The sequence below is a fragment of the Perognathus longimembris genome, chromosome 7 (genome assembly GCF_023159225.1).
Source record: "Perognathus longimembris pacificus isolate PPM17 chromosome 7, ASM2315922v1, whole genome shotgun sequence".
Taxonomy (NCBI): domain Eukaryota; kingdom Metazoa; phylum Chordata; class Mammalia; order Rodentia; family Heteromyidae; genus Perognathus; species Perognathus longimembris.
In genome coordinates, this window is record NC_063167.1 from 8,432,169 (window position 1) to 8,456,902 (window position 24,734).

The 24,734-nt window shown below is 44.2% G+C and overlaps 1 protein-coding gene across 5 annotated transcripts in view; it reads left to right on the plus strand.

The window, feature by feature from the left end:
* The window catches only part of Prdm2 (PR/SET domain 2), a 93,970-nt gene that overhangs the window by 9,396 nt on the left and 59,840 nt on the right, over positions 1–24,734 (plus strand). For 2 of the 5 annotated variants that reach the window (XM_048350272.1, XM_048350275.1), the window contains exons 1-2: positions 16,635–17,139; positions 18,695–18,798. In XM_048350272.1, coding sequence (XP_048206229.1) covers positions 16,983–17,139; positions 18,695–18,798 — 261 coding nt within the window. In that variant the 5' untranslated portion in view covers positions 16,635–16,982. Of the gene's footprint in view, positions 1–2,426; positions 2,923–16,634; positions 17,140–18,694; positions 18,799–24,734 lie in introns of those variants that run through there. The other 3 variants (XM_048350274.1, XM_048350273.1, XM_048350276.1) reach the window with 3 other exon arrangements.

Consider the following 24,734-nt stretch of genomic DNA (forward strand, 5'->3'; position numbering starts at 1 on the left):
CTTAGTGAGTTGTCGTACCGCTGTGCCCAGCCCTGAGGCTGCTTCACAGCCGTCCTCCCACTTTCCTTCCTGTGGTGAGAAGTTCCATCCTGTAGCTTCTGAACTCTTGGCTCTTCCCAGCATTCACTAGCAAGGAGCTTGTCCTTTGCCCCTTAAGACCAGGTTGTTGGGTTGTTGGGTATGGAAGTGGAGGCAGAGATGTAACTCATCTTTCCTGATTCACTATGCCTTTTATGTATTTGTCACTAGCCCCCTTCCTGGAGTACAGGAGCCTTCCCTGTTGATTGCTCAAGAAAAGTACTTGAAACATAGTAAGTGCTAATGGGGAGGCAGGAGCAGTCTTTACCCTTCGCTATGGAGGGCCGTGTTACCTAGTTCTAGACTGCAAAATAAACCACCTAAGATCTTCTTTTATTGTTATTACAAAGGTGATGTACAGAGGGGTTACAGTTACATAACTCAGGTAAAGAGTACATTTCCTTTTGGGTAGTGGCACCCCTTTCCTCACTCTCAGTTTTTCCCTCCTGTCCCCACCCACAAGTTGTATAGTTCATTTTCAATATAGTGTCTAGTGAGTGCCACTGCAGCATTTGTTTACCTTTGTCCCTCCATTTCTGTGCCCCCCTTCCCAAAGACAGATTTAAAAAAAAAAAGACAAAAAGAAAAGAAAACAAAAACAGCAACGAAGAATAAAAACCCCTCGTTCTCATTTCCTGGAGTTCATTTAGATAAATATTACTTTATATGATCAGAGACACCCCTAAGAATATCACTTAAACACCAGGTGCTGGTGACTGAGTGCCTGTACTCCTAGCTACTCTGAAGGCTGGGATCTAAGGAGCAGCTCAGGCAGGAGAGTCAGTGAGCTGTGGCTCAAAGTGGTAGAGTGCTAGCCTTGAGCAAAAAGGCTCAGGCACAGCGCCCAAGCCCCTAAGTTAAAGCCACATGACCGGCAGAAAATAATATCACAAGATCTTTAAGTAAATTTTTTGACCTCTGACAGTATACAGTGTCCAGAATTTGTGACTCTTTAGAGGCAAAAGATAGACTATTAGTTATCTAGTGTGGGGATGGGGTATAGGAAGGGACAGGATCATTGCCATGGGGTACAGGGCTCATTTTGTGCTGATGAGAGCAGCCAGAATTCATGGTGGTGATGGCTACACAGCTCTGTGATGGATTAGTACTTTGAGTTATGCATTTCACAGGAGGCAAGTCTGTGATATATGGCAGCCTCTGCAAAGGAGTGGAAATGCCCCCTCACCCGGAGAGCAGCACGGTGAAGCCCTGGGGCCAGTAGGACCACCTCATAGAACTGATGGTGCTCAGTGGGCATTTATGGTCTGGGCCTCAGCTGTGTAATCTTAGAGACCATGAACCCTTTGCTGCTTTATAGCCAGATACTCGTATAGCCAGATAGCCATTTTTAATGTAACCTGAAATCAATCATCTCATACAACAGAGTTGCTTATCTTCAACATGTGATGTGTACAGTAAGGGACATTAAATGTACAGGAAGATGCTCAATATTAGACCTTATGGACGTGCATTTCATGGCATATCTTTCAGTTATCTTGACTTTTCATTCAGTGGCTATTTGTGTATAAAGAGTTTGTATTAGTTTGGCCAACAGGGACCTCTTTCAAGATGTAACTTTCATACATTCTGTAACACTAAAATAAAAAATAGGTGAGTTAGTCCAGCTTTAAGTATAAGTGCCTTTGCTTGCTAATGGTAGTTCAAGAAAAGGGAACACAGCCCTCCTTCCTATAGAACTGAGGTAAAGGTAAAATGTCAAAGCCAAGTTCTTTCAGATGGTAGAAGGCAAGGGTATTACTAGCAGAATGAAGAATGCCATTCAGTTGCATTTTCTTTGGGTTATTCACAGTGGGAACAGGAGGTTAGAGTATAGCTATGTCTCTGATTCAAGGAAGGACAGAGAAGTGATTTCTGGCAAGTGTGTGAACAAATAAGAATTAGACTTTATGGGGTATGTATGTGTATTTGTGTAAGTACTGGAAACATTCAGAAATGACAGTGGTGGGTCTCTTTAAAGTGGTGTGCTTTTCATATATTGTGAACGATGTCAAGTGACTGGAGATGGGTACTATACAAAGGGCCGTCTGCATTATTACCTAGCATTGAATGCAGTCATGCACCGCCTAAGGACAGGCCATGTTCTGAGAAGGTCATTAGGCAGCCTGTCCCTGTGACCATCATCAGTGTGCTAACACAACGTAGAGAAAGCTGTGTGGCATCATGAGGCAAGATCATTTTCGGGGAGGCCGTGTTCTATGTATGGCCCATCTTTTGCTATACTACGAATATGTTGAACACAAATGTGATTCATTTGTAGCTGTTTCCAAGCCTTTTTCATTAATACCGTTGCATTTTACTGCATGTTTTGTACTCTTTTTCTCAAAGGGAATTTCCTGTAGCCAGTTTAGTAAATCCGCCTTTCTACCTCCAGAACTGGAGAAACAGGAATGTAATGGGGTCTCATTGTTTGCATGCAGCACATTATTGGACGGGAGAGGCACTGCGGCCTTTCCTCAGTGCTTTGTGCTTCCGACTATTAACAAAGCTAATTCACTTCTTAGGAATGATGCAGTTCCTGAGCAAAGATTTGCTGTAGTTCTGAGGAACCAAGGGCTGGGCGAGGATCCTAGGATCCTGCTGTGGAAAGGAGGCTGAGCAGTGAGCTGTCAGCATAGCATAGCTGGAAGATGATCTGGCACCCAGTTGCTGTGTGAATGTCCCCTAAGCAAACTGCAGTTCTGTATGTGGTTTTAAATCGCTGTGCATTTGTAGGCAGGTACATATTACAATTGTCTGTTTTTCTTTTTAGGGCTCATGTAATCAAAGAAGTTTCTTTGTTGTGTGTATCTTTACAGAACACAACAGGAACTGAAAATGAATCAGGTGAGTTTAAAAATAAAAATTTATATGAATTCATGACCTAGATGTTAGACTAGCTACTGATTTAAAAAGAATAGCACCACCCACATTCCTTCCTCCAGATTTTCATTTTTGTTTCTTCACACCATGCATCCGTGTGTTCTTCCATTGTGTGCATTTGGTGTGGAGTGGATTGTGCGTGTCTGGGCGTGAGCTGGCAGTTCCGTGGCCCCTGCGTCTCATTTGTAGGGATTTTAGTTCAGGCTTTCTGTTTTACCTTCCCCAGCTTGAGATTTTTGTCCTTTCTTTGAAGTTTACTCAACTTTCATGTTTAGCACTTTTTTGTTTTATAATTTTCCGTTGATTGGAAAGGGAATATTAAATGTGGTTTTTGGAGGTTACGGTGGAGCAGACACAAGTGTTTAAGTCTTTTGTCCTGGAAAATCCTCTTCCTAGAAGAGGCTCTGGCTGTATCTACAACATCGAGAGTGTCCATTACAGGGATTTTATGTGTTCTAGAGAATTATTCTTTTTTTCTAGTCTCAATATTATCTTATTTGTAGTTGCAAAAATTTATGGGTTTCAGAAACATCTGTCTTAAAAATCTTAGTAAAAACACTTTTTAAAAAACATAAAGGCTAAAGCCTATGTCATATATGTGACTCCTTTGCTCAGAGCTCTGAGACTTGGGAACAATTTATGTCTCTCATCCTTTGTCCATCAGTGGAGACTCAGATACATTTGACCGCATACCGATGCTCCTAACCAGAACTCTCAAGTCCAGCTTCATCAGGCAGCCACACTCAATAAATCACCCTTTGTGGCATTAGGAGATGGGAAATTTGTGGAATGGATTCTTTTGATTTCCTTTCATTATTTTTCTCTATCAGCAATCTGTTTATTTTACTGCCTACGACTCCTTCATAAAGAGTGAGACACATGGGGCACGTGGATTCTATTATTTGAAACTTAGAGATTCAGTGACGTGCTTTTGAAGGCTCGTGATTTCTGGAATGGCAAGGGGGAGGGAAGAAAGAACAGAACAGATCATCAGGCCCACCCACCATAGTTATAGACTTACATGCCATAGGTTTTGTTTGTTTTCCTGTTTTAAGATTGATTCCTAATGTGAATCTGGTCACCAAATGAGTTTGCTTCTCTACTGAGTTAGTGAACACTTCCAGAATAGAACCTAGAAGTGCTTTGTTGTGCCCAGGCACACCACTGTATGCACGTTGAGGTGCCTACAGGTTTGACCTTAGGCTTATTAATTCTTACATCACATTAGGCTAGTCATATTTCTAGTGTGCTTGGCTTTAATATTCTACATATTAAAAAAGCCTGTGTTTATAAAAGTCTGCATGCTATTCAAAAGTTGTAGCAACAGCAATTTCTTTTCTTGGCTCTTTTACAATCTCTATTTTTGACAAGTTTTAATATCAAGTGTAGAGGTCTGCTTTGATGCCAGATGTGCTATCAGTGGCTGGGCCTCCTCTCTTTCTAGTGGCAGAGGTGGCATCAGTGGATGGGCTCCTCTCATTCTAATGGCCAGCATATTGCTCACTGGGGTGTGATATAAGGAGTCTGCTAGTAATGAAAGTTTAATTTGCATTAGGAAAATTAGGCACACTTTATGTGTCTGAAATTTTCAATATTCTCAGTCATATTTCTTTGCTGGAAGATTAGCTGTGAGCTGTTAAGAGGTGGTTATGTTGTATGTATCTGGTTATATCTGACATAAAATGTATGTATGCAGTTAAATCTATGGATTTTTAAAAATGAAGAATTCAGGATAGTTTATGGTTTTTATTTGTATTGGTCAGTCATTTTCATAATGCTCATTTCAATGCATTGAAAAACGTCAGAATAATGCCATACTAAAATTTGTATTTGACTGACTTGTAACATCAACGCTAATGGTTATTTTACAGTTGGGATATTCTCTGGGAACTGACAGGCTTTAGCCTAGGAATTTGGGCTGTCAGATCTGTCCTGGTGGGTGTGGTCTTGAAGACATCACTTTCATAAGTGCCTATCAGCAGAGGTTTAGGGGCTGAAGCATCCCAAGTGTGGACGTGCCAGATTGCTTGCAAGCAGTTCCTTTAGGAGGAAAGTGAAGTCCAGCACTGCCGGTGTTATGACCTTGAGCGTTGAAGCATTGAAGTGGTGTTCTGTTGAAGGCATTGTGTCTGCATCCAAGATAACTCTCCCCTCAGAAGCCTGCTCTGACCTCCACAGACGTCCCAGAGCATGTGTGTTTGCTTTCTTCCTTGGCACCACTGCTTTTTTTTTTTTTTTTTTTTTCCTCTTGTTGTGGGACTTGAGCTCATAGCCTCACACTTGCTGGGCTTGCTTGCTCATGGTGGTGTGCTACCACTTGAGCCATACTTCCAGCCTGACTTTTTGCCAGTTAATTGGAGATGGAGTCTTGAGAACTTTTCTGCGCAGGCCGCCTTTGAACTATGATCTTCCATACTACTATGAGTAGTTAGGATTATAGGTGGGAGCCAGTTGTGTCCAGCTACCTGCGCTCCTTATTCAGTACTGATCCTTTTGCCATCTCTCTTCCTCTAAGTGTAGAGTCCACCTTGCTTTGCATGTTAGCCCTGTTCCTTCTCACTGTGCCCATGCCCTGTGCCTGGTTGGCAGGCAGGAGCCATCACGTCCTCCTTTCTGCTTCTCCATTTTTTAATTGCAGCTGTCCTCCATTCCTTCATTGGCAGTTCATGGACAGCCCAGGGCAGGCGCTTCTCAGCCATGTGTGGGTTGCATCCCAATAAAACATCGTGAAGTCAGACTATGGTAGGTGGAGCCATCTTGAGAACAAATATAACTTCCTTCTTGTTCTACCCTTTCTGGGATTATTGAGTGACATAATACAGATATGTTCACCTATGGTAACCTAGATTAGATATTAGATATGCTGGCGTTTAATACTAATTTCTGTCTAGCTACAGAGTGCTTAGCAGACATGTAGGCAATCTGTTTGGCACAGAGTATGCATTCTCCTGTTGATTCAGTCTTTTAATTGCTAATGGAGTACAGTGATTAGAACTTAATTTTGTGATGAAGACGGTAAGGCCAGAGAGGTGATGACTCCATTACTAAGTGACAGAGCTTTGTCATCTAACACACTCAGCCCGAGCTGGATTCAGTAGCTCATGCCTGTAATCCCAGTTTTTTGGGCGGTAGAGGTCAAAAGGATAGTGATTGGAGACCTGCCTGGGCAAAAAGTTAGCAGGACCCAACTTCAGAGACAAGCTGAGTGTGACAGCACACACCTGTCATCTCAGTTTGGAGCATTCTATTCTGAGGTGGGCCATAGGCAGAAGCAACAGATCCTATATGAAGAATAAGTGAAGCAAAAAGGACTGGAGGCATGACTCAAGTGGTAAGAGTGCTTGCCAGTACTAGGTCCTGAGTTTAGAATTTGACAGGCTGATTTTTTTTTTAAGTCCACATTCTTTATCACCTTGCTATAGGGTTGTGTAAGTTAAGATAAAGAAGGTTGAGGTAGGCAATTCCCAGATCTCGGAGGCTAAGTAGAGCCCTGATGTATTTCCTGTGCCTGCTGCACATCCAGTGTGAGTCGGTGCCATGGCCTGCTGTCACCGTCCTGAGGACTGCGGCCGTGGAGGCTGACTGCGTGTCAGGATGCGGTGACTGGCTGTGGCTGCACTGCGCTTCTGGTCCCCCAGGTGCCCGGCACAGGGGAGCCGTGGCATTGAAAGAGCCACGCTGGTTTCCTGTTTGCCGTGAGGATGAGGTTACTGGGTCCACAGGTGTGCTTTCCCAGAGTCTGCATAAATCAAATTGTTATTAAAGTTTTGAATTGTCTGTCAGCCTCTTGGCAGATGGTGGTAGTGTGGACCAGGTTCCACAGTTACGATAGCAATAGTGTGGGAAGACGGCAGGCTAGGTAGGTGAAAGGGAGGGAGGTTCTGGTGTAGGTACCCTCAGAAACCAGCTATGCAGAGATCTGGAATGGACATTTTGGCAGAGTGATACCAAGCAAGTACAAAGGTCCTGGGGTTGGAATGGGCTTGGTTGGTTAAAGGAGCAGAGAGCAAATCAGGGCCACTCAGCACGAGAGGCCAGGACCATGTTTCAGCGGCCTTAAGGAGCATGAAGAGTGTTGTTTTACCACAATTACAGCTGGGAAGCAGTGACAGTGGCACACTCTGATTTCCATGCTTAGACCAGAGCCCTGACTGGGCTGGGTGCAGGTAAGCACATGGGGTTCACTCGCTTGTTGGTGAGACTGACTGGATGAGCTCATGGCCCCCACTCTTGGAAGACGAGTGCTTGTTTTACTGGAACCTTCTTTTCCACCTGGCTCTGTTCTCCTTGAGGAGAGCTTATTGATTGCTAACCCAGCTGTTGCTGCAGAATCCTATTTTTCCCCCCGCCCTCCAGTGGTAGCTTCGTCTTCTGAGTGTATGTGAACCGTGTGTATGTGTGTGTGTGTGTGCACGTGTGTGCGCACGCACGCGCGCACATTTGTTGAGACAGGGTCTCAAGTGGGCCCTAGAAATTGAGAGCTTTCTAATACTCAGATTCTCTGTGGGGAATATTCTATTTCTTCCCTGTTGTGGCAGTAATCCATATCTTGGCATGAATCTACTCTGACATTCTTTTTTTCGTAACTGGAGTTGAACTCAGGTCCTTGCACTTGGCTGGATAGGTGCTCGCTCTGTCTCTTGAGACATGCCCCCCAGCCCTATTTTGCTTTATTCCCTCCTCCCCCAGCTCTGGCCTGCTCGGCTGAAGTTCTTCTTTTGCCCTACTCCTTTTGTGTAGCTGGGATTATAGGCCTGTACCACTGTGCCTGATGTACTTGTTGAGATGGTATCTCACTGGCTTTTTGCCATGGCTGACTTTGACTCACAGTTCCCCCCTCTCTGCCTCCTAACTGGAATTACAGGTGTGAGCCAATGCCTAGCTCTGTTACCTTCTGTTCTCATTCCCTAATATGAGCTTTGATCAAACTATAAATAATTGTAAACTATAAATCTAAGCAAATTAAAACTGACAAGGATATATAGTTATGTTTTCATGAAATACTTGTAAAACTAGATTAAAACCTAGTAGAACGTGTACATTTAAAAGCCCATTGATAGGCGTTGCCCTGTAGGTGGCATAGCAGCTTTACATTGGAGCAGCCAGTGCCAGTGAGGTGTCTGCATGCCACACGGGGCCCCTACTACTGCCCGACACTGCCCAGGGTATGGAGTGGGCACCTGGAGCCTAGAGGGCTGGCATCAGCTCGTGGGCCCAGTGGGATCACAGTAGACTTTTCCTGGGCCATGGGGGACTTTGGATGGTTATGAGTTGTGCTAAAAAAATAAACCTTAGCAGGCGCTGATGGCTTATGCCTGTAATCCTAATCAGGAGGCTGAGATCTGAGGATCATGGGTCAGAGCCATCCTTGAAATTCTTATCTCTAGTTAACCATCAGAAAATTGGAAGTGTCACTGCAACTTAAAGTGGTAGAGCGCCACAGCATAGACATACCCTATGACCCAGCCATACCACTCTATCCTGAACACCAGGTCTCAGGATATCATAAAGACATCTGCACATCCATGTTTATCACTGCACAATTCACAGTAGCCAAAATATGGCAACAACCCATATGCCCCTCTACAGATGAATGGATCCAAAAAATGTGGTACCTGTACACAATGGAATACTACATAGTGATTAGAAATGATAAAATACTGGTATTTGCAGGGAAATGGTCAGAGCCTGAACAAATAATGTTGAGCGAGACAAGCCTAAAACACAGAGATGGTCTCCTTGATATATGACTGATGGCGGGGGGGGGGGGGGGGGGGGGGCGGGGGGACAGTAGAGACCAGGTCTGCAAAATAACAAACTTCTTTTCAAATGGTATTTCCACATGTTTGGGTCAGTGACTTTACATTATGTATCTAAAACCAAACAACTACTAAACAAACATAAAAAGGTCTAGAATAGACCTCTCAGTGGATCACAATAGCTCAACAGCTATAGCTATGTACACATTATCGTATAAGATATGAGGATAAGCAAAAACAACTCCAAGAGAAGGACACAGGAGGATTCTATTGTTGATGTTACATTTAATGTTCTAGGTGAATTTCCTGTGGCGTACACCGCGTGGTAACTATATACAATTTTGGTACACTGGATATTGTATATATGCCTACCTGATCTAGGGAAGGGAAAGAAAAATGAGGGTGTAACATATCACAAGATATGTACTCACTACCTTATTATGTAACTGTACCCCCTTTGCACAACACCTTGTCAGTAAAATTTAATTAATTAAAAAAAAGTCGTAGAGTGCCAGCCTTCAGCAAAAGAGCTTGGGGACAGTGCCCAGGCCCCACGTTCAAGCCCTGTGTCCAACAAAAACCAATTCAAACTAAAAGAACAGACAAACAAGTTAAAAAATATTTTCTATTGTGTTGGTACTTTTGTTCTTTATAACATTTCCTTGGTGCCTTAAGGGTTCACTTGAGCAGACTTTGAGCAGTTAGAGACTTAAGCTGGTGATTTGACTTTAAAAGTCCTTCTTGAGGTGTACCAGGTGTGGTCAGATGTGGCCCTGCGAAGGGCATGGCATGCTTGTCAGATGTCTGCCCTCCTGTGGTTACTGCCAGTGTCAGGCTATGGGACATTTCTCTCGTCCCATGCTTCTAGTCTCTGATTGACCACCACTGCTCAGCTTCTGTCCAGTAGATCGGTTTGTCTTGGTCTAGATTTTCATAGAAGTGGTGGTCTGGCTGCCCGCCCTTTCCTGTGTGCCTTTGTCAGGTCAGCACTCTTCCATTGAGATGGAGCGCCTGAGGCCCACATCAGGACTTCATTCCTTTCGCTAGAGACCGTCTTGGAAGAAGAGGCTTTCGTAAATCCAGCCCTGGCTTGGCTCTTTTTTTTTCTTTCTTTCATGTTTCCTCTTGTCTTTCCCCCTTTCCTCCCTCCCCCTTTCCTCTCTTCCTTTTTTTTTTTTTTTTTTTTTTTTACTTTTTCTCTTTTTTCCCTCCTTCTTCACTCTCTTTTTTCCCCCAGACAGGCTCTTGGTATGTAACCAAATTTAGTATTGAATTTTGGATCCTCCTTCCTTAGCTACCCAAGTGCTGGATTATAAGTGTACATCACCACACCTGACCCTCCCTCCTTTGGCTGTACTGAGAATTCAACTCTGAGCTTCACGCTAGGCAAGTGCTCCCCACTTAAGTCACATTCCCAAGCCTTTTTACTTAGTTTGTTATTCAGATAGGATTTTTGCCTGTATTCTTCTATAGCCATGATCTTCCTTTTTTTTCCTTTCTCTACTTCCTGATTAGCTGGGATTCATAGGTGTGTGCTTTATCCCTGCCTGGTCCTTTTACCACTCTTTTCTAATCCTAAAAATATACCTGGTATAAAAAAAAATTAAAACCATTTACTGTTTTAACATGTGGTAATTATGTAGCATATTAGATATTTTTTAAGTACAAACATCTAACTATTTACAAAAATATTTTCTAGTAAGGTGTGTTCTATGTGTTAGGACTTAAGTCTCAATAAATGTATATTTTAAGAAATTAGGGGCTGGGGATATGGCCTAGTGGCGAGAGAGCTTGCCTTGTATACATGAGGCCCTGGGTTCGATTCCCCAGCACTACATATACAGAAAACGGCCAGAAGTGGTGCTGCAGCTCAAGTGGCAGAGTGCTAGCCTTGAGCAAAAAGGAAGCCAGGGACAGTGCTCAGGCCCTGAGTCCAAGGCCCAGGACTGGCCAAAAAAAAAGAAATTAACTTATTGAGTAAGGATGGACTTAGATCGTATTTTGAATCATGTATTCTAGATAAATGAACAATTTTTATAAAATCTGGGACATTGTTTTTCTGAATGAAAGTATTGCATTATTTCTAAAATTTGAAAAATGTTAACTCTTTGGATAGCATTTCCATGAGTCACCAGAAGGCCTGGCGGCAGGAAACCTGGCCCTCTCTCCTGCCCAGATGTTGACATGCTAGATTGGGGACAGGTCGGCTTGACCTCCTCTTCATGGCCCTTTGTCTCACTCCCTCCTCCCACTCTGACTGCTGTTCCCACTGGCCCTGTGGCCTTGGGCAGGTCACCTGGCTTCTTGGTCTTTGCTCTTTATCTGATGAGGCCCCAGAACATGAGGTCCTGAGGCCAGTGCCTGGTGGTGGTGGTGGGTGGTGGGTGGAGTTGTTGTGTTCAGCCAGTGGCCAGCCCTGGTTCTGGTTCTGCCTGGCACATCCAGGTATCCTCACACACCTCCTGAGTGATTCACTTCCCAGGGAACCTTCTTCTCCAGGGCCCCTAAGACTTCCATGCAGGAAGTCAGAAAAGGGGCAGTGAGATGAGGTGTTGAATGTCTTTGTGGATGAGCTGGCATTTGAACGAGACCTGGAAGGCAGTAGAGGATGGCACTGCTGGGAAGAAGTAGGGAGGCCAGGAGGCAAATGGACTCAGCTGGGTAGCAGCTGCAAGGCTGGTTTGTGACAGCTGCAGGTAGGAAGAGGACCTTACCTAGGAGCAAGGAGGCCTGGAGCTCCATGCCATACGTGCGGCACGGAGGAGCATGAAAAGTGAAGTGGGGAATAGCTATGATTCCTTCAATAGTTTTTCCTGAGATAAAGCCTTAGATAGAACAGATAAGCCTCGCTGCCTTGGATGGGGATGGGTCCAGATGTGGCAATTCAGTCTATCAGCAGGAGTCCCTCGGTGGGGGGGCAGCAGAGATAACCCCCCCCCATCCCACCTTGACCCATTCTCTCAGCCTGTGTGCTTCAGGAGTGGAGGGAACTGAGGCCTTGGGGGGCGGGGGGGATGCTTTACCACTGAGCTATACCTCTAGCTCTGTTGTTTCCCTTCTGATGTCATTGGTAATAGTGAAGACACCCCAGCTCCCTAGCGGCCTCTGTTGCAAGCGGAGTGGGTTGGACTTGCCCTGCTTGCTGGCCTAGGGAGCAGGGTACTGCCCATGCATGCTGGCTCATGTGGGCCCGTTGGAGATTGCTCTTTCAGGTTTGAACACAGGCTGTGGCCATGGGGATGAAGAAGGGATCAGATAGAGCAGTTTCAAAGGCTTGGCTATTGGCATGCTGCCTCTCTAGCATCCCTTTTGCTCCTGCCCTGACTTCTAAACAAGGGCTCTTTTTGGCCTCTTCTTCTGTTCACTCTGGATGGAAGGCTGTTGAGGCCTGGCGTTCTCCATCCCCATCCTACTCCAGGACCTCATCACCAGCTGTGGTGACAGCAGCCAGTGCTCTGCACCAGCCCACACACCAGCCCCAGGCATGGCTGTGTGAGCAAAGCAGAGCCTCTGGCTCCTGCAGCCCGCCTAGGACCCTCTGTGATTTTGGTGAGGGAGGACCCCAGCTGGTAAGGAGCCTTAGGCGAACGCCTGCCAGAGGAGGATGCTGGTCTGAGTCCCAGGAGCCATAGGTGCCCTGGTAGGGCAGTACAAATGTACTTTGCCCTCGACTGTTCCTCATCTTGAAAGGCCCTTGCTCCCTGAGGTTCAGTAGATGTGGAGCTGTCCAGCCTCTCTGTCCCTTTCCCAGAGCTCACTGCAGTGGTGGCCAACGTTGCATTAGCTGGGAGCTCACTGCAGTGTGGTCAGTGTTACATTAGCCTGGAGTTCACTGTAGCAGTGGCAGTGTTGCAGTAGTCCAGAAGCTATTGCACATATCCATCAGCTCTGGTTGTTCCTGTGTTCTTTTAGAGACTAGTGCCAAACCTTCCAGTAAAACCCTGCTGGGGGGGTGGGCGCCAGTGGCTCATACCTATATTCCTAGTTATTTAGTGGGCTAAGATCTGAGGATCCCAGCCCAGGCTCAGGTCTGTGAGATTCCAGTTACTGTCCATTTAACCACCAAAAGCCAGAAGTGAGGCTGTAGCTCAAGTAGTAGAGTGCTAGCCTTGAGTAAAAATGTTCAGGGACAGCACCCAAACAACCTGCAGGATCAGCATCCCTCTCCCCCCACCCCACCCCCCAAACCCATTGGAATCTCGTGTTCTCTTTCATCTTAGCTCCCTGCAGCCACAGTCTCACCTGTGGATATATGGACTAGCAAAACTCAGAGGTTGCTTTGGTATACTTTTAGTATGTTGGCCATGGTCATAAAGCAGAGAATTTTAAAATATAAAATTAAATAGTCACACCAGCTGTCAACATGATGTCATCCTGTAGCATAACCCTGGGAAAACTGCACTCAGCACATCAGAGAGAAAAAGATAGGTGCTGTCATCTAGCCCTCTCCTGGTGGACCCTGAAAGGTCCTTCTCGGAGCTCTGGATGCCTGGTTGGTGATAATATATACACTCTGGCTCCATGAGTTTAGAACTGTGGAACTCTTTGAGGTTGCTCTGGGGCCTGGAATCAGAGAGACCTGGACTGGAAGCCTGACTGTGTGGGTTGGAATTACATAGTTCTGCCACTTACTGTCTGTGACAGTGAACAAGACTCAGTTTCCTCTGTAGAGACCATACAGTACCTACAGCAGATGGTAATGCAGAGTAAATGAGAGCCAGGTGTGATGCCTCTGTCCAGCCTCTCTGGCGGCATAGATTCAAAACCAGCCCAATAGTTGGACATGATGGTATATGCCTGTTATACCAGCTATGGTGGTAAGCATAAACAGGATCACTGCCCAGGCTTGGCTTGGCCTAAGTTCAGTGCCTGCCTAGGAGGTGCCAGGCACGGAATCCAAATCTCAGTAACACAAGAAAGAGAGAGCGAGAGAAAGGTGTGGGGGAGGGTGGGGGGGGGACAGAGAGAGACAGAGGAGGGGTGGGGGAGAGGAGAAAGAGAGCAAAGAGGCAACCCAGAATGCTTGGAATAGTGAGTGACATGTCCTGAGTCCATCATTGTTCTCTCAGGTTATTGTTGATAGGATGCTGGAGTGAAGGATCTTGAGTACAGGGCTTGGCATGATCTTGGCCCAGTGGAAGGAGTGCTGAGCAAGCTTATTAGTGCCCACTCAGCTAGCAACAAGTGACAGTGCACAGGACCCTTCCCATGTAGGGGATGACAGTCACACATGGAGAATGAAAATCTCTCAGGTTGCTTGCAGGTAGGGGAAGGAGCAGAGGTCCCTTTGCCTAGTGGGTGGGCTTCCTGCTTGATCCTGTGAACTTACAGGTAGGAGGGAGCAGGGAACCAGCTGTAGGAAGTGTTTGTTAGTGATGGGACAGTGGTTCCAGTGAAGCAGAGGCCTGTGGCCTTTACTGGGGAAGAGAGAGGATAAAGACTTTGTGCTGGCTGCAGCAGGAAGTGGGAAAGCTCAGGTGAAGGAAATCAACAACTAGTAATGAGCAGGTAATTAAGTTCACTGATGATATGGCACACTAGATGGAGTGCTAGTGGTTGCAGGGCTGTACACTGGTATAGTGGCCAGGCTGTGGCTTCTAAGGCCATGCTGGGCTCTGCAGTCCGTGGGAGAACCTTCAGACAGCACTTAAAGCCTCTGGAAGGAGCAGCAGCCCCTGTACGCCGCTCAGCTCCCCTGCCTCAGCCCTGGCTGCTTCTCACTTCCTTTGCTCCAGCTACTCTGTTCATTTCATACACATTTGGGTGTGTAAGTGACAGCAGACAGGTTGAGTCCACTGCTGGTCTTAAGAAGTAAGCTCCCATTAGAGTAACAAGTGGAAGGGAGGCAGTCCCAGGGAAGGCACACCGAATTGGACAGATGGGAGGAAAGGCAAGGCAGAGGGAAGGCCATCTACATTCTTATTCTAAGGATGTGCCAGGTTGTTTGCAGCCAGAGCCAGGTTCTGGCAGCTGGGCCAGGTAGGAGGGGAGGTTCTGGCTCCACCAATATCTGCTTACTTAGGTAGGCAGCAACGAGCCCACTTTAATGAGCGCACTTTGAAGGCCATGTGTTGAGGCGAGGAGTGGTAATGTAAGCCTATAATCCTAGCACCTAGAGGCTGTGATAGGCTCAAGAGAGCAAGGCCATCCTTGGTACATAGTGAGACTCTACACAAAACAGAGTACCAAACCAGTTTAGCAGAGAGGTTTTCTTCTCCCCCGGCAGCTCTTGCAGGGTGTATTTGAACCAGTACTGACTCTGCTATGCTCTGCTTTGATCCTTTCTAGTCACAGGTGTTTGGCAGATCAGATGCTTGTGTACCCGGTCTCCTGTCTTGTCCTCCCATCCTACATTGCCCCTGGGGGAATTACCTTTCCTGCTGACATTTCCGTGGAAGTCTGGGGTTGTAGGACAGAGCTGGTCAGATTGTACATTCATACCATGAGCCACTTAGAGTACTCAGTAAGCCTCAGTTTCCTTTTCTGCATGTGGGTATTGTCTCTTGGTTTACCAAGGGCACCCTGCACCCCAGGCTTATCGCTGGACCAGAAGCATTGGGCTAGGGAAGCAGTGTTACTGATGGGAAATGGGAAGGAAACTGACTTCTAAGTGGCCGTGCTTCTTGGACTTAGAACTACTCACATTGCATAGTTGTTAGTGTCAAGCAATAATCATTATGTACTCTAGGCTACAGCTACCAATTGTATACCTTTTCCCTCTTTGGAATAAAGCTTATTCAAATTTCCAAAAACCCAACTTACAGATTAAAAGTGTAAAAATGGAGACTCTCTTATTTAGAAGTGAGAAACGCCTATATTGAAGTTACCTGTACTTGAGCTGCTAGAAGGTAGCAGAGCCATTTTCTGGGACAGTCTGAAGCTCCTCTATTTTGGTAGGTGTGTTGGGGATTTTGTTGAGACTGAGATCTAACTCAGCACCTAACAAATTGTGCTTCTGAAGGTGGCTTGGCCCCGCCCATGAGGTGACCTAGTTGCCATGGCCCAGCCCCACCCCCAGCCAGCCAGCTTGCCTTCTGTATAGCTTCTGAGTTGATTTCTCTCTAAGCAGACGACTGATGACATTTTAAAAATTGGAATGCTGGCAGGCTACAAGTTTGGATAAAAATTTTTTCTTGGCACAACATTTTTAAAAACTACAAGAGCTTCATTGTGAGAGAAAGGAATCTTTTGAGCTTGGGGTTTGCTTTTTGCCTATGTTGGCTCCTTTGCTGGTCCGTAGTTTACCTTTGCCATGAGGTCAGAGCACTCACACTTCAAAACCCATCACGTTCCTGGCCTGTCATGGGCTGTCAGATTCAATGAGCTCTCACTCCTTTCTCGGGTGTGTGACAGTGCATGGCCACTGCATTTCCCATAGATATCACAGTTATTCTTAAAGTAGCAACCATGCCGCCCCCTCCCTTCCCCCCCCCCCCCCCCCGCCTTCCATTCATACCTCGTAGCAGTCTTACTTCCTAAGAAGGATGGATTCTAGCCTCAACTCGGACATGTAATGGTATAAAACTGTTTTCTGTGGATGCTTGGGTGTCTGGGTGACTTTGCCATACACAGTGGTGAGTTGCTGCATCCTGGAAGGTTGTGCTCACATTAAGGGCCACAGGGGCTGCGTTCCTGGTGGAGTACTCTGCCCTGCTAATGTCTGCCCTTGAACTTTCACTTGGCTTTTTTTTTTTTGCTCATGACTGGTGCTCTACCAGTTGAACTACTCCTCCACTTCCAGCTTTTTGCTGAGTAATTGTAGAAAAGAGTCTTGGGTTTGTCTTCCTGGGCTGGCTTTGAATCTCAGTCTTCAGATCTCAGCCTTCTAAGTAGCTAGAATTACAGGCATGAGCCACTGGCGTCCAGATTGGCACAGCCTTTACAAGATATGCCCAAAGTAGTTTTTTTGTTTTGTTTTGTTTTAATGGGGAGTGTTGGTTCTTATTTTTTTTTTAATGTACAGATATGTTGCCTTTAGCCTTTGATTTAAAAGCAAACTTAAGGCGCCTTTTGCTGCCAGATTCTGTTAGAATGTTAGCAATGTCATGCTAAAGATTCAGGCATTTAAAAAATGGTTCTACGTGGTAGTCTATGGTCAACATAGACAGGCTTGAAGTGGTTTCCTCTGGATACTATAAACAAGCGTCAGTAGAACTACTGAATGCTTGATGTCAAGTTTTGCTCTGGTTGCCTGCTTCAGGTTTCAGTTACAGTTTTACACACTTGCTTATTGGACCAGAAAGAAAGACTCAGAAACACTACTAGATGCTCTTTTGGTATGAGCCTCTGTCTCTTGGTTTACAGAATCCTACTGAGCCTGCGGCAGCCACTGAGACCCTGGATGAGGTACCTGAGCATGTGTTGCGAGGACTTCCGGAGGAAGTAAGGCTTTTACCCTCTGCTGTGGACAAGGCCCGGATTGGTGAGTACTCGGTCACAGAGAGATGGGCAGTGAAGAGCAGGCAGCTCAGCTTCCTGTGGGAGTAGGTGCGGCCCTTGACTTTCACTGTGTGGTGCTTATGTGTTTTCCCCTTACAAATCCAGGGTGGACATAGAGGATGAAAGTAGGAATACATCCCCCACTCCTACCGCAAGCCCCACTCTTGGCGATTCACCCTCCTCATCTCTGTGGGCCTCTTCCCACAGAGTGTGACTCAGTATGGTTGTTATTATGTTTATTTTATGATTTTGTAGTGGTCTTTACATCTGCCTCTGTCATTAACTGTGTGAACCCTCAATAGGTATTTGAATGAGCGACATGACTAGTGTATTCAAATGCTTTTGGCTGGGATTTCATGTTCAGTACAACCAAGTATCACTCATGTTTTGTAGCCTCGTTATTGGATAGAAAGTTAAGGGAGTTGAATATAAAAATAAAAATTTAGTCCTGAAAGATATGTTTATATCCTGTTTCTTTTTTCTTTTTAGATATATTTCTGCATGTGCATGTTTTAATTAGTATGTTTCCTAATTTTCATTCTAAGTTTAGTCAGTGAGTAATTGGCATATTTATAGTATTCAAACAAAAATAGTTGATTTTTATCCAGACACTGGTGGCTCACACCTATAATCCTAGCTACTCAGGAGTCTGAGATTTGAGAATCTCTGGAGCCAGCTAGGACAGACAAATTCTTGAGATTCCAATCATCCAGCAAAAAGCCAGAAGTGGTAGAGCACTAGCTGTGGGTGAAAAAGCCAATCAAGAGTATGAGGGCTTAAGTTCAAACCTCGTAACTGGCATTCTCCCACAAAATTAAAAAAAAAAGTTTGAATATATATCTCAACTACTTGATTACAAATTTAGTTCAAAGCAGGCGTAGAAAACAGTGAAGTGCTTATATCTGAGCTTTGCCTCTACCTCCCACCCTGAAGGTAAGGAGCCTGAAGCCCAAAGATGAAGGCACCTGGGGAGCACACTGCTGGATGCCAGCCTGTGGCTCCCAGCTGGTGGCTCTGGGCTGGCCCCGCCCCTTTTCTAATGACTTCTTCTGCATGTAGGTTTGCTCCCTGACAAGCATAGCATAGAGCATAGAGATAGGTGTGCACTCTGGCTATTTGAAACTGAAGACAAGTTCTCCCAGCTGCCACGTTGTCAGGAGTCCTCTACAAAAACATTGTTAAGTAGAAATGACTTGAATCCATAGACAGAATTACCACGGTCTGATATTTTTCTTTACTTAGGATCATGTTGTTCTTCGGGCAAAAGTGATTATCTTGTGTTAGCTTGATATGTGCAAATCATAAAACTCTTATCCAGTTATAAAAAAATGAAGATGCTTTACAGAAGCTATCTGTATAGAATCAAATGAAATCAAAAGCCCCTTAAGGATTTGGTTTAATATGATTTAACTTGATCACAGTTAATTTAACATTATTTTGTTTTATTTTTAACTGTTTTGTGAAGCTGAATTGATTTGAATGCGTTCAGTCTTTAAAATAACCACAATAAACCATAAAATATTGGTTTTATTTTTTAGGTGTCTGGGCCACTAAACCAATTTTAAAAGGGAAGAAGTTTGGGCCATTCGTTGGTGAAAAGAAGAAAAGATCTCAGGTGAAGAACAATGTATACATGTGGGAGGTAAGGCGAACTCCAGCTCCACTGAGACATCACTGTTCTGTTTTCTTAGGATGTGATAGTTTGAAGTAAAAATAATCATCAAATGTGTTTTTCTGGATACAGACTATTTATATATGTTTTTTATTTTTGAAGTAGCTTTGTTCTCCTCAAAAGTAAATGTCAAATCTATTTTTTATATTGCTTTGTCCACCTCAGGCCTGGACTTCCTGTGTTTTGGTCTATCACTTTATAGGTGACACTAGATATACAGTCACCGTAAACGACATTGCAAGATGGCTGCAGAGGAGTCATTGTTTCAGAATGTCACTGGGATAGTCAGAGTCGGTCACATTATAGAGCTTTTAATTTTACACAAGCTTTTCTTTGTCTTTTGTGTTCTCCCATCAGCCTGGGAAGGGAGAGCAGGGCAGTAGCCAGCACATCCTTTTTAGAGGAGCAGCAGCCAGGAAACAGGCCCAGCCAAATCCTTGTCTCCTGCCTAGCACTGGGGCCATTACAAATATTTGCACCCTTGCCTGGGTTCGGGTCTAGTTTTGTGTCTTTGAGCAGGCTGTGTCATCTTAGGGCTGCAAGTACTTGAATTGGAAAAAAGAAAATGGTGATACTAGGACACATTTCACCAGGAGAGTTGTGGAGGTAAAATTTGTTCCCAAGGTACTGACTGGATCCTGCACTCATGTAGAATGGAGTTCAGGTCACTGCCTTGGGGCAGCTCCGTAGTCTCAGAAGACCTCCATGGTGTGAGCCCTTTTAAAACAAATTCAACTGTGAGATGATACGCTCTCACATCTGTCTCTCACATGTGGGCCTATAATAGCCTGGAAGGAAAATATGGCTAGGAAGTATCTAGGCACTTGGCTTAGGAATCTGCGGCATGGGGAGGTTGGAGGCAGGGCTGTTTCCTCAAGGCTGCCCCAGGGTTCTTGGGTTGATCTCACTGTTGCTCCCAGCAACTCCCATTGTTACTGGAGTATTTCTTACAAGCACTTAGGGCATACCTAACAGAGAACCTGTTCTGACAGAGAACCCAGGGGCCTTAGGAAACAGGACTTACCATGAGTCATTGCATCATGCTGTTTCACCACTTTGAGGTCACAGCCCTGTGACTGTAGAAAGACTTCCCTGGCAAGAAATGCTTTGATTACTAAAGACATGTTTGCATCATTAAAAGTGTCTCCACAATAAAGTACATTTTTGCTTTCAGACATTTCCCAAAGGAAACAAGCAAACCTGCCAAACCAGGCTAGTACTCACCATAGCCAGGGTAATGCTAAGGAGCCAGAGCATGCCGACTCAGCTTCTTTGTGTATAATGCCATTGCATTAAGTGGAAGTTGATGGTACTACCTGTTGCCTGTCTTGCCACATGTAACAATTTGAGTTTGCTGGGCATACTGTATAAGTGGTTATTCCTGCCTCATGTAAGGGAAGTTTCATTGAGTATCACTGGAGAGGAGCTTGTTGAATATTTGTGATTTGGAACCTACAGACTTGTGACCTCCCATTGTTGAGACAGTTCACATTACACACTGCAGTTCTAAGTCCTTGTGAGGGTTCGTGGTCAGGGTTAAGGGTTGGCATGGTGAAGGCAGGCAGGGCACATAGCTCCTTCTACATGCATACGTTTGATATGGGACCTTGCATTTTAAAAGTGAATGTAGCCAGGCACCAGTGGCTCAAGCCTGAGATCTGAGAATTGAGGTTCAAATCCAGCCTGGGCAGGAAGGTCTGTGAGACTCTTATTTCCATTTAACCACCAGAAAACTGGAAGTGGCGCCATGGCTCAAGTGTAGAGCGCTAGCCTTGTGCTGAAAAGCTCAGAGACAGCAGCCAGGCCCAGAGTTCAAGCCCCACAACTGACCAAAAAAAAAAAAAGTTAGTGAAAGCCTTTTATTATAAATTCAGTTAAAATGAAGATAGATATTGGTGACATATGTATGGGTATACATACATCTATACTTATTTATATGGTAACACGTAGGAAGTATAAATATATATTTCTCAATAAAAACAAAATTGAAACTCAAAGTAAAAATTAGTATGTTCCCCTAATTTATCCCAGCCCTGGTCTTTCACCAGAACACTACTGATTATATAATTAGTTTGTCATTAGACCCTCATCCTGGGCTTCCAGAAAAGCACTCTATGCCTAGTGAGTCTTCCACGGCAACATCTTTTTACCTCTGCTGGAACTTCTAAGACAAAGTGTTACATTGCTGAGCATCTAGCTTTTTCTTAAATCATCTAAGCTTCCATGGAGAATATTCTATTAAATAAAGAGTAACAGAAACAGTGGGGTATACACAGAGTGAACTTACAAGCCAGGTGAGTTCTCAGAGGAGAGAGGAGCTACTTTGATGGCCCAGTGGGGGGCCTGTGATGGAGTTGGGGTACAGACTGTGAGTTAGCATGGTTCTCTTGTCCACTCCTAGGTTGAGCAGAATTTTCAACCACCTCTGATAAAAGCCTTTCCAATTCACTTCTTTGGGGCTCAGATTGCTCCTAATGAACAGAAGGGTTAAGTTGTTGGAATAAGAATGATTTTCATCTTTTAAAAATATAATTTTTAAAAAACAGTCTTAGTTTTGTAGATATTGACCTGAAGGTTTCTGTTGTGATGTTTTGTGTTGCTATAGTATGACAGTACTGACAGAGCAGTTTGTAGACACATACTCGGCCCAGAGTACTGCAGGCTGATGAGTCTGAGATCAAGGAGCTGCTTGGTAAAGCAGCCCAGGACAAGCCCTTTTGCATTAATCCCTTCATCGTGACCTAAGTTCCTACCATTAGCCCTGCACTTCAATGTTGTCGCATGGATTAAGTTTCCCTAATGCTGTGCTTTGGGACCCCCTAAACCAGAGCCTTTCTGTTTGCCCCTGTCCACATCTACAGCTTCCCTACCATCCACATCTTGTTCTTGACTAGGGCACCACCACTGTGTGAAACCTGCATTGATGCGTCACTGTCACCCAGAGTTCATAGCTTATGTAGGGCACATTCTTGGGGGTATACATTCTAGTAAGTATTGAACACTTGAAGGTAATATATGATATATGTTCATTACAAAATAATGTGAGCAGTACAGAAAAATATAAACGTGAATCCAAAGGTCATTTAAAGTAAGTCAGAAAGTTATTTAATCTTTAGGAACTTCTGCAAACTACTTTCCAGAATGGTTGTGTTCCAGCCTACCAACACTATGTATTTCCCCCTAGCCTTATGAAACTTAGTACTTATAACCTTTTTAAAGTTTTTAAGCAATCTTTTCTTTTAATTGGTAGTTCCTTGCGTCTCTTTGCATTTATTTATTTGCAACAAATTAAAAATTTAGTAAATGTTCCACTTTAAACACACATCGAAAATTATAACTTCATGCCATTTAGAAAAAGATTTGCTAAGAACAAACCAAAGTATGGGGGCTGGGAATATGGCCTAGTGGCAAGAGTGCTTGCCCTGTATACATGAAGCCCTGGGTTCGATTCCCCAGCACCACATACATAGAAAATGGCCAGAAGTGGTGCTGTGGCTCAAGTGGCAGAGTGCTAGCCTTGAGCAAAAGGAAGCCAGGGACAGTGCTCAGGCCCTGAGTCCAAGGCCCAGGACTGGCCAAAAAAAAAAAAAAAAAAAGTATGATCTTACTTTTCATTTATTTGTTGCTCTATGTATGAGCATACTCATTCACTTTGTAAATTAAAACAACAAACCAACCTCTCATTTACTTTACACAAGGACACCATCACTTGATTCTTTTTCTTTTGGCTAGAAACATCCTAGACTAACCCCAGTTTGCAGTAGGCAATCAATTATGACAGAAGTCACACCCAGGAATTAAGACAGTGAAGATACTTCCTTATACTGTCAACTCTCAGGTTGAGTTGGGCCTTAGGCTCACCCACATCTTTGTATTAAATTTTGAATTTAGATTATTCTGTATTCTATAACTATTTCAAAATGACTGTTAAGCGGAATGAAAATTGGGTGATGTGAAAATCACAGTTCGATAAAGAGCGCTTGGTCTCTGTTGAATGACAGAGGCAGAGAGGGCTTTGATAACCTGGGGATTAGGGATAGGTTTGGTTTGATTTCAGTATTCTGGGTGGGCGCCTACCTAGAAACATGGAACACCTGGTGCCTGGCATGGTGGGAATCCTCGGGTGCTGGTTCTTCTTTCCCAAGTGTGGAGTTTCAGTCAATTCAATTCACTTGTTGGGCGTGCTTTGTAGGACCCCTGCTTTGTTGAAAGGAATTATGGATTTATGGATTGGAAAACAATCCAGTTATCAGGAAAACCATCTTTGATTTTATGTAGTATCTCTCTTTGGAGTCAAGTGAGCTGAGTGTTTCTTGCTCACATGCAGGTTTTGAGTTAGAGCTTAGGTGAGAGGCTTCTTTGCTTGAAAGGAAGCGAGAGTAGTTAGCTTTCCACTGTCTTTCCTCTACCCTGGCTGATGAGGACTGGCAGTTTTAATTTATAGTTATATTAAACAAAGTTATTTTGTTACCTCTTGAAAGTAAGTTCTGTGTGTTGGTCAGTGAAATTAAGTCCTTGGAAACCAAGGTTTGACCAACTAAGAGGTGAATTATATCAGAACCTTTTATTCAAGTTCCTAATTATGACATCAAGCTCAATAAAATCAAGAAAGCTATGCTTCACTGTTATTTCCTTTTCTTTCTTTCTATCTTTCTCCTTCCTTTTTTTTTGCGGGGGGGGGGGGCAGTCCTGGGGCCTGAACTCAGGGCCTGAGCACTGTCCCGGCTTCTTTTTGCTCAAGGATAGTTACCACTTGAACCACAGTGCCGCTTCTGGCATTTTGTATATATGTGGTGCTGAGGAATCAAACCCAGGGCTTCATGTATACGAGGCAAGCACTCTACTACTAGACCATATTCCTAGCCCTGTTTTTTCTTTTATTATTTAGAAAATCAGTGTATAGGATAATGATACAAAGGAGGGCATAACTTACCATTCAGAAGACCTTAGGTTCCTGCTTTCCAAAAGTCTGGCTTACTCTTCTCAAAACCTTTCTTTGTGGTACATATTCTCCTAAATCAGTGAAGGATCGGGTGCCAGGCCTTCCTGCTTAGGAGGCCAAGATGGGAGGATTGTGGCTCAAAGCCAGTCCAGGCAGAAAATTCCTTGAGACTCTCATCTCCATTAAACTACTCAGAAAAAGCCAGAAGTGGCACTATGGCACAAGTAGTAGAGAACTAGTCTTAAGCACAAAGAGGCTAAGGAACAGCACTCAGGCTCTGAGTTCAAGCTTTAGGACTGACACCAAGAAAGAAAAAAAAAAGAAAGAAAGAAAAATCAGTGAAGGACAGAGGAGATTCAGAAAAAGAAAAGAGAAAATAGGAATTATAGTTGGGCTCTGGTGGGTCACACATATAATGTTAACTACTTAGGAGGCTGAGATCTGAGGATCCTGGTTCAAAGCCAGTGTGGGCTGGAAAGTCTGTGAGACTCTTGTCTCCAATTAACCAACAGAAAGCTGGAATGGTGCTATAGCTCAAAGTGGTAGAGCTCTAGCGTTAAGCAAAAGAGCTCAGGGACAGCTCCCAGGTCCCAAGTTTCAAGCCCTGTGACTGACACCCCCCCCAAAAAAATAATATTTATAAATTATCCTATTTGGGAGGAAAAACCATTGTTGACATATTTATTTGTTTATTTATTTGGCTTTTCTTTATTTTTGTCTTCATATTTTCAGACAAAACAATCCATTCTATCCATTAATGACTTTATTCAGTGACAAATTATTGTGAATATTTTTCAGTAAATAGACTTGCACATCTATTTACCTTTTTAAAAATATTAAAATATGCATTCATTATAAATGTTACATATATTTATTTTTATTAACTATAAAATAATGGGTTTCATGTAGCATTTTTATTCTCCTTTGATTATAGAAATAATGCATGTTTGTTTAAAAAACAATG